Here is a 9,818-nt window from a genome sequence, read left to right on the forward strand (position 1 = left end):
TTTTAAACGAGATCATGTCTAAAATGCAGATCCTACAGAGCAGTTATAGCAAAGCACAATCTATTTTATAAGCATTTAAAAAGTGTCGTTTATTGATACATTTAGTATTTTATTACCATACTTATTGTAAAGGGTAAAGAAAACCACTAACACGCTTTAGAAAATCCCCCCTACAAAACAACTTAACTTACACCAGTTCACATGGAAGAGGTTAGAGGTATTTGTGAAACTAAACACCTGAAGGAAACCAATAGGCTGATGTAAGCAAATGGGTTTGTTTATTTAACAACAGGGGTGAGATTCTTAAGTGATAACCCACAAACAGATCCCAGGGAAACTTTCCTTAAAAACACCTGAAAAAAGACCAATCACATCAGGTACTAGTTTTGGAAGGAACATTTGTTTTCAATTTAATCAATCATATTTAAGCAGAAGCGGTAAAGAAAACAAAAGCCCTACTAAGAAGAAAAAAGAAGAAATAAACACACCCAGAACATAACGGCTGCATTTTGCTTGACCAGATGGTTTTTTAAATAATCTAAAGGACTCTCACACAGCAAACCAACAAAACAACAATAATTCACCTGAGGTATTCTGGCCTACAATCTAAAAAAACTGTTTAGTGCTCCACCTTGTGGTGTTGTTAACATACTCACTTGCAGACACTTTTTAACACTGCATTCACCTGACTTATCTAAATTGAACAGGTAACATTACCCCAAAGAATGTATCTGGGATTTAATTAGATTCACAGCATTCATATAAATGTATACATGTTTAGTAAACGATTCAATTTTGATAAATCAATGTTCAAGTTTAATGCATGAAACTGAAATATCTTTGAATTCAACATTATATCTAAAAGCATGGATGTCAGATTTACATTGTACAATTAAAGATAATTAATCAAAGATCAAGTATTAAAGAAACCATATTTACAATGCACACTAAATGTTTTAAACAACAGTGCTACAAGAAATCCTTTAGAAATCAAACTTGTCAGCAGAAGAGTCACTATTACTGCAGAATAGAAATATAGAAACTGTTTCTGTATGGGATTTAAGGCATGCACTGGTAGCAAATCACCGACATGTGACTGTGATCTTTGCAGACAGGGCGACTGCATTCACTGCAGAACTTGCTCACTTTTCTGTCTCTTCCAGATGGACAGTAATAACATCTTTTTCTTATTCTGTTCTGACAGTTCTGTTCTTGGAGCTCGAAATTGACAGCTGGCAATGATGTGGGCATCCCACATCTGTCCATGGCCTCAAGGATGATCATGGATAATCCAGGGCTTTCTTCTCTGCGTCTATGTATCTGAGGCACTACAAGCTCTTTCACTAGCTCTTTTATGAACAAGCGCTGGGTGTTATGACCACCTCCCATGAAGCTAGGGTGCTGAGCAATGAAAATGGAGTAGGAGTTTACAATGGCAATATCCAACATGTTATACCAAAGCAGCATAGGCCATCTCTTTGTTTGCCGCTTGCAAGTATATTTTTCAGCTATTAGCCTAACACTGCTGACTCCTCCTTTGGTGCGGCTGTAGTACTGAATGACCTCTGGCTTGTTTTTAGCACTTGTTTCATTCAGCGCTTTGCTGGTATGCATTGTACTCAACAGAATCACTGCCTTTTTTAGTTTTGGCACATAGCTCACCATGACTACTTTGCCACAAAAACCAAACTCAGAGGTATGTAGTCCTCGTAACTTGGATGGCTTCATAATCGGCGGCACATGTGGATTCTTATGGTGAAGGGCCCCAAGCATGGTCAAGCTTTTCTCGAAAAGCTTCTCTGCCAGAGGGACACTGGTGAAGAAGCTGTCCATTGTAATGTTGAGACCTATCACGAGAAACAAACACAAAAGGCAAGGTCATTAGGTAAAACAACAACAATGATGATGGTCTGGCACAGTGTTTGTGGCTGAGGGCTGGTTTTAAGAAGGCTGCTGGTTTGATCCCTACAAGAAGTAAACTATGAAACTCTTTGTGCTTTTAAGGAAGCTAGTTAACCCAAAGTGTCTCTAATGGAAAAATATACTACTAGTGGCAATCTTTTATTAGGATTCTTTGATGAAAATGTTTACCTTTTTGCTGAAGTCCATTGGACAACCTCAGGACTGTGTTCTCTGCCAGGTTCTCCTCAGTCTCCTCTCCCGGCTGTCTGCCTGTGTAGATGACCCCATCAATGGCGTAGGGGACCTCGGCATCGCACATCCAAAAGATTTTTATGCCACTCTCGGTAGGGCGGCTTGGCACGTGTTGCAGAAACTTGCATCTTCCCTGGAATGGCACAAGCTGCTCACCCACAGTGACACAATCCCTCGGGATGAACCTTTTCCTGCAGTTGATCAGGAACAGGTCCCACACATTTCGGAAGGCTGCCATGTGATCTGATGCCTCTCTTGCCACTCTGGTTTTCTTGTTATCAAATTGCAGAAATCTGTGAAGGTCTTGATATCTACCAACAGACATGGTAGCTCTATATAGTGGGTTCTGTAACGGATCCATAAACAGTTCCCGGATTGGGACATCACAACTTCTCTCCACACCAATGAGAAGGCTCAGACCAATAAAGGCTTTTAGCTCTTCTTTAGTGATCCTTTGCCACACTTTGCCTTTTGCTAATGCTGCTCTCAGTCCACCCAAGTTGGTGCATTGCAGGATCTCATCAATGATGTTTTCACTCATGAAAAGTTCCCAGGCATCTTTAGGTGTCTCTACTGAAGACCCGGGTGCAGGCCCTGGACAGCTCTGTGAGGAGGTCATGGTTTCGCTTTGAGGAGGATATTTGCTCCAATAAGAGTCCCCTTTGCTCCATCGACTCAAGTGATCTTCACTCTCCTCATCACTAGATTCCTCAGATGAGAACTCGAAGTCTGTGAGTACAGTTTTCTGACCTTCTGTCAAATCTGGGACACCACTATCAGAGACCTCAGATTCCAAATCAGGGGCAGCAATGGATTCATATTCTTCTCTTAGTGCATGTGTGACCTCAGTTGCAGGCTTTTTATGGCACGCCATAGAAAAATCTGTAAAAATACAAACACACAAGCACGAACAGTTGTAGTGGCATCAGTAAATTTAAGAAAAGTTCAAAATATGCATCAGTGGTATTATTCATGTTAATTACGCTTTTAGTAATTCACTTACATGAACTTCCACCATAGCGCACACAGAATATTCTTTCCTCTTATTCCGTATAAACCCATCTTATCAAACACACTACTGATGACTGTATACTAAAAATATTAATTTGCAAAAGATGCCATTTTTAATATTTAAAAAAATGCAATAGTTGTGCTGTCATCATTTTGATATGAACAGTTCTATCAAACTGGCTGCATACTGGGTATTCGCTTGCTCAGCAAAAACTCAGGTGGGGTCAGAATGTGCAGCATTTGGTCTCCCTCTGGTGGAGAAATGGTAAAACAATTACTCACCCCAACATTTACTCACCCTCATGTTGCACCAAAAAAATTATTGTTTTCAACATTGATAAGATATGTTTCTTAAGCAGCAAATCTACATATTAGAATGACTTCTAAAGAATCATGTTACACTGAAGACTGGAGTAATGACTGCTGAAAATTTAGCTTTACTGTAATTTTATGAAATAAATTAGCATAAGAGAATTAATTCAAGAACTAAAAAATAAATATCCCTAAAAATATCAACCCCAACCTTTTGAACAGTAGTACAGATAGACATGTATTTTATTTCTAAACCATTATCATTTTATCATTTAAATTAAGAAAGGTTTGTTTTCACAGTGTTGATACTTTATCATACACACTTCATTCTATACCAATTTGTGATATCTTCTCTATGCATCATTTGATTCTCCTGAACTGAAACATTTCTTCAAACACAAGATGTCAGAAAGAGAACTGAGAATTAAGTCTGTAATCCTCTCATTTTAATGCCAGCTTGCTACAGAAAGCCGCTTGTAAAACATTAAAAATGTGTAAGAAGCAAGAGTATTGTCTATTATAAACTACTGGACATCTACAGGAACAAACTACACACTCTTCAAGAGTGGAACAAAATCATTCATGGGAATGAGATGATTCTTTCAAACCACCATAAAAAGCATAGATAAAAAATGATTTCAGTCAAAAAGCCTTCTCAAATCAAATACTAAAACACATTTTCCACTTAACATCAGGAAATATTCATCCTTTAAGGAAGGAATACAAATTTAAACCCTTTTACTGTTACGAAAAATGCCGATACACATCATGGACCCTAATCGAGATGGTTTTTCAGATGCAATCTGTAACTGTACCCATATCTGTACGCTTTACCACACACAGAGCACTGGAAAGGTCTCTCATTTGAGTGGGTCCGTTTATGTTTGTTAAGTATGTAAACACGTTTAAAACTCTTTCCACACTCAGGGCACATATAAGGTCTCTCTCCAGTGTGATCTCTCTGGTGCACCCTTAAGTCATAGATGTCAAAAAACCTCTTCTCACACTGGTTACATGGAAAAGGCCTGTCACCGGCATGTCTACGCAAGTGTATTTTCAAATAAGAGGGCTTGGCAAACTTCATTTCACATTGATCACAACCATATGGTTTCTGTCTTCTGTGAATTTTCACATGATCCGTGAGAAGATCTGACCGCTGGAATTCTTTCCCACAGGTTTCACAACTAAATCGCTCTTCTTTATGCTGTTTGTTGGAGGTTCTGCCATTACCTGCTTTCTCTGGATGTTGTGTGGCGTTTCCCTGCATTATTAACGATTTCATTCTTTCACTTGACACATCAGAATTCATTTTAGTTGGTATAATTTGTTTTGTTGGCTCTGTTGAGTTTCTTTTTCTTGATGTTCTTTTCTTTTCGGTAAATTTTTTTCTTTTGCTTGATGTGTCAGTTCTTTTGTTCAGAGGTTTATCTGGAGAAGTGTGCGTGTTCGCTGTGATTTCAAGCTCTTCTTTCATCTCAACTGGAGGCATTAGGCCAGTTGGTAAGATTTGCAGACCAAGGTCCAAAAACTCCTCTTTAACATTCCCCTGAGAACGAGAAAACGATCCTAGCTCGTTCTCATCAAGCACTGACGAGTCATCTTGATCAGGTTCCACTTTAACTTGTATTTCTGACTTAATGAAGTCTGATTGCAAGGTCAGTGAACTGTCATCTTCGCTTTTTAACCAGCCATTCATAAAGTGCTGGGAAACTGCTTTCGCAGATGGCAAATCTTGCTCCATTTTAACAAGTTTTTTACTTCCGATGCCCAGCTCTAATTCAACTAGTTCTTCTTGAGTCTGGACGGGAATTCTTCCAAAGGCCGAACCAGAACTATAACAAAATAGGTAAATATTAATGCTCTGTCGAAACGATGTAATTGTTATTTTTATATTAAAATTACTTGTGAGATTGCTTTATTCTCTTATAATCATTACAATGCAACTGCATAGCTTGCTAAACTAAAACAACCATGAAATACACTCATGGTAAATAAACACTGCATTGACTTCAATGGAAAAAAAAAATAGCATTTTTTTTAGGTAATAATTAAAACGAAATGTTGCCGTTGCGGGCATATGACATACCACTCACCAGTTACTTGCATTCAGAAAATTGACTTTTTTTGTTGACTAAAAGATAAGCCATGTTCGCGTTGCTGAATCCTCTTCTTTTGTGGCTTTAGTAACGAGTTGAGAAGCAACTGTATATGTGTATACTGCCACCTACTGGGCAGGATTGAGAATATTAATTCTGGGTAAATTCTGTGCACAAAGAATATTTACTGTTTTACCTGCAAATTTATAGTGTCTCATTTAGAGAAATACAATTTAAGAACAGTTTCCAGTTTCCTAAATTATTCATTCCATTTTGTAAGTTTATAAAAACAGAAAACTTTATAAAGGTATGTTTAACATACAAACATTTTCAGATCACAAAAAACAATTACTATTTGTGCAAAGAACAGCTATATACTGAAATTATTTGAAATTCTGAGATACCCACAAATCCACATTTGCTGAATGTGATTACATTAAATTGGATGGCATTTTAAACATTTGTCATGCTGTACAATCGTAAGTAGCCTACAATCGCCACTACATTCAGATTTTCCTCCTATTCCCCTTATAAGGCACCAACTACTTCAGATCTTCTGAAAATGCCAGTCGATCCTTCTCACTCTTCAGAACAGGAAGACAGTTTTCATAGTTTAGATGAGAATGACCCAGAGGCAGGAGTGTAGTGAGATGCAAGACGCTCTGCTTCTCTCCAGCCGCTTAGCAACGCTCCATGAACTGTAGAGAAGAAAGACCTATGTGTGGCTTCTCCTGCAAATAACACCTGCAAAGACTGCAAAAACAAACAGTCAAGATATTATCAAATAATAACTGAAAGAAGAGTAAGAGTAAAGGGGAAATTACTATATATAGCGTACTGTTCAAAAGAAGAATGAAATCTAGTTGCTTGAACAAACACTGACAAAATGAGAGTAGCTGCACCTTAGAATTTGAGCCTTTCAGCGGCAAGGGTTCAGCAAGGTTATCTATGTCATATCCTGAGCAACCTTTGGCCACATAGGTGTAAGATCCACAGGAATAGGGTTCATGGAACCACTGAGATCTTAAAAGCTTCCTTGGTGTAAGAGTTGGATTTCCTGAAAATTAAGAAGAATTTCAGAAGTTATTTCTTTTTTTTTTTCTTTCTTTTTTTTTCACATGTGATCTGAACTGTATATTTCCAGGTATTAAATGAGATTTTTATTCCCACATTTTTAGTGTGGTCTCAGATTTTGGACCCCATCAAATGATGTCCTATTAAGCTGTTAACCTCTTGTACATAGTAAAAATGTTACCAGTAAATATGCGCAGGAGCTGTGTGACACTGTGCAGCACTTCATGCTCAGACAGAGTTTCCATGTGCTCAGACTCCCGTCCTGCGATCCATCCACAGAGCACATGCCCATATCTGCACAACAACAGAAAAGTAATGTCATATTTATTATGGCATAAATTGCAGTAGTTAAAACATAATTAAAGACTATGTTTACCTCTCTGTGGGCTTCAGCACAGTGAACCCAACTAACTTTCTGATCCAGGACATCTTTACATCAGAAACAACATCAGCAAGATGTGTCTCGTCCTCCCAGACGAGGTAGATCAATTCACAATCTTCATCCCAGAAAGGCTGCTCGAACTCAAGAAAGATCTTGTTGTTGGTCCCAAAGCCCATTCTCTGGATGGAGTGCAATTTATGCAGTGGAGGAGGAGGGCTCAGAAAAGTGCTCTGGTGCTTCTTAAGGTACCCTGTAATGAAACAGCACTGATTACAAATAAGTGTTGGATGCTAATCATTCACATTAAGTCATGCTGAATCTATACGTACCCAGTGGGACAGTGACAATCACATGGTCTGCTGCAAATGTCTCTCCATTCACACATTCAATCGTAACAGGAAATGATGTTCCTGATGGTCCATTCTTGGTGTAGTTCCAGTGAATGCACTTCACTGGCTTGTTGTACAAGACTAGGTCTTTAGGAAGTTCCTTCATCATGTGATCAATTAAACCTTCATAACCTCTAGGAGGAAAAAAGGGGAATGCATGAACATGTTTAGTTTGCAAACTTGACAAGATTTAGCATTTTGGAACTGGATAACTGAGACACTTCAAAACGTACAAGAAAGGGTCTGAGACTTACCCTGGGAAAGTGCAGTCCAATCCTGGGAGAGTTTTATACATGCCGAAGGCTCCCAGGCCTACATCATCCATCGTGTGGGTTCCACTGACGCAGCACTCCAGCTTCAACAGTGTGTTTATCATGGCCGCTTTTACTGCAATGTTAGTCTGGTCCTCCTTCCACTCCTCTGGGGCCAGTCGTTCAACCTCAGCCTTGACAAACTCCCCAACGCTCGGCAGAGGTTCTCCACCACTGTCATGGAACTGCTGACTCCTTTCCAGTAATTTCATGAAAAACTCCACCACTGGCCCCATCGTCTCAAGCCCCAGTTTCCGACCTGAACTGGTAAACCAGTTGGGAACAAACAGCGGATGACCACCAACGTCAATGGCCTGGTTTTCTTCAGACATTGACTCTTTGTCAAGGAGCTGATAGTCACATGCCAAACGAAACACAGGGTTTTCCTTTGATGGACCATGGATCCAGTTGGCACCAATCTCTATAATGTTATCACCTTGAACAAATGGGAAAAAAATTAAATGTGTAAAAATCTTTTTAATCTACTGAATATTTCTCAAAGTATATTCTAGTCTTGGCAACAAACAAATTGAAATATTGAACATTGGTCAAAAATTTGCCAGTATGCCTAAATTTAAACAGTAAAACAAGTATAATACAAAACAATTAATACAAATATATATATACGTACATATATATATATATATATATATATATATATATATATATATATATATATATATATATATATATATATATATAAAGCAAACAGCAGAAACATTGAAGGTAACAAATGATATCAAATCATTATTTGTGGCCAAGAAATCCTGTAGTTAATAACTTATATACATTTTTTATCTTGCTCCGACCTGACATTTGCAAAGAATACATTTGTCCTCAGAACATGATTCAACCTCTCTGTTAAAATGTACTTTTATCATATAGTTGACCCTTGGCTGACTGTATTCCAGAGTGGTTTTATTGGGTTCACATGGAAAATTTGGACTTAACTCAAAACCTTTGTAAAAGATATACTAGTAGTTTTTAACTTTGTTCTCTCGAAGGCCCCCAGTATAAGGTCATTTCAACTGGTATTTGTACTACAATTATGACAAAGCTGTTTATTTTCCTGCACATAATTTTGTCATTCCAGGAATTTCAGTAACTATTAATTAAATAAGTTTGCTGAGGCCTCTGGTTGAGAACCAGTGATATGGACAACGTGACCCATTTTGACAACTTGGTACAGCCGGAAGTGCAGTTAAGCCCCGCCCACGGATACAGCTACATAGTTGCAAAAGAAACTATTTTAGAGTACAACTGAAGGATAAATATCAGTACAATTAAGTAAATTAAACCAACTAACCAATTTTCATGTAGTCCTTACATATGAAATGATAAGAGACGGTCATCATCCTATAAGATGATGAAAATAAACAAAAGTAAACGAATTCTAAAAGCTAAATTTCCCCATCAAGTGATTTCAGACAGATGCAGTAAGCCTGTAGCTACATACCCAGTCTGCCCGTTCGTATTCTCCCCCCGCTTCTCGCAGTTGCTTCTATGATGTGTACATTATGAAAACCGTGATGAAGTAATTTCTGAGCTGCACCAATTCCCGAGATGCCGCATCCGATTATAAATATCTGAGAATCACGAGCTGAACGTAGCGCCATTGAATAGGTTCGTGCACGACCACAGACTGTAAAAACACAGAGGACCGAACTAAAAAAGGTTCCTCTCTGCTGTGGACTTCAGCAAACGCTCCTCCCCGAACTGTACTTGATCTCCGAGTAGCCTACGTAACGTCGCCTAGACAATAATCTCAATCATTCTATGGAAATATGACTGTATGCATGTTTCCTCTCTGTTAAATTAATCTAAAAATGGTAAACACGTAGTTCGCTTTCACTGCACATGACAAACGACGTCCTATAGTCCGGAAGTCATTTGAGTATATCCCTACACTTAATTTAAAAATTGTATTTGATTATTTTTAATGTTGTCGTCATATGTTACATCTAATTAAGTAATGCCAGTCATTTGTCATTTATGCATATCTATTTATTTTCCGTATTAATTTATTAATTTTACCATATGCTCAGCTGTTTGCGCGAAGCCTTCTCTTTGTCATAACATATTTTCTTTT

The 9,818-nt window shown here is 38.1% G+C and overlaps 1 protein-coding gene across 4 annotated transcripts; it reads right to left on the bottom strand.

Moving 5' to 3' along the window:
* Window positions 1-99: 99 nt before the first annotated feature.
* LOC109100677 (peroxisomal N(1)-acetyl-spermine/spermidine oxidase-like) lies at window positions 100-9,608 on the bottom strand. Of its 4 annotated transcripts, XM_042737197.1 has the most exons (8): window positions 9,186-9,608; window positions 7,673-8,165; window positions 7,359-7,552; window positions 7,024-7,279; window positions 6,829-6,941; window positions 6,476-6,630; window positions 5,571-6,326; window positions 5,251-5,309 (listed from the first exon to the last, which is right to left on the bottom strand). In XM_042737197.1, exons 1-7 carry the CDS (start codon window positions 9,343-9,345, stop codon window positions 6,180-6,182), a joined length of 1,518 nt encoding a protein of 505 aa, XP_042593131.1. In that variant the 5' UTR covers window positions 9,346-9,608; the 3' UTR covers window positions 5,251-5,309; window positions 5,571-6,179. The 4 variants fall into 4 exon arrangements, with proteins under 4 accessions (XP_018969661.2, XP_018969660.2, XP_018969659.2 ...); XM_019114115.2 differs by lacking the exons at window positions 6,476-6,630; window positions 6,829-6,941; window positions 7,024-7,279; ... (1 more) ...; window positions 7,673-8,165; window positions 9,186-9,608 and adding exons at window positions 167-1,847; window positions 2,092-3,036 and having other exon boundaries at window positions 4,708-5,309; window positions 5,564-6,175; XM_019114114.2 differs by lacking the exons at window positions 6,476-6,630; window positions 6,829-6,941; window positions 7,024-7,279; ... (1 more) ...; window positions 7,673-8,165; window positions 9,186-9,608 and adding exons at window positions 248-1,847; window positions 2,092-3,036 and having other exon boundaries at window positions 4,708-5,309; window positions 5,571-6,175.
* Between the last annotated feature and the right edge of the window lie 210 nt (window positions 9,609-9,818).

This window comes from Cyprinus carpio, chromosome B13 (genome assembly GCF_018340385.1).
Source record: "Cyprinus carpio isolate SPL01 chromosome B13, ASM1834038v1, whole genome shotgun sequence".
Classification (NCBI taxonomy): domain Eukaryota; kingdom Metazoa; phylum Chordata; class Actinopteri; order Cypriniformes; family Cyprinidae; genus Cyprinus; species Cyprinus carpio.

What these genes read in the sequence shown, in the direction of transcription:
- LOC109100677 (XM_019114115.2), bottom strand. Translation starts at nt 5,583, where the DNA reads ATGCAAGTAACTGGTGAGTG. An exon ending in ATGCAAGTAACTGGTGAGTG is followed by an intron (nt 5,310 to 5,563) that starts GTATGTCATATG and finishes ATTTTGTTATAG; the next exon opens with TTCTGGTTCGGCCTTTGGAA. An exon ending in CAATGGACTTCAGCAAAAAG is followed by an intron (nt 1,848 to 2,091) that starts GTAAACATTTTC and finishes TTCTCGTGATAG; the next exon opens with GTCTCAACATTACAATGGAC.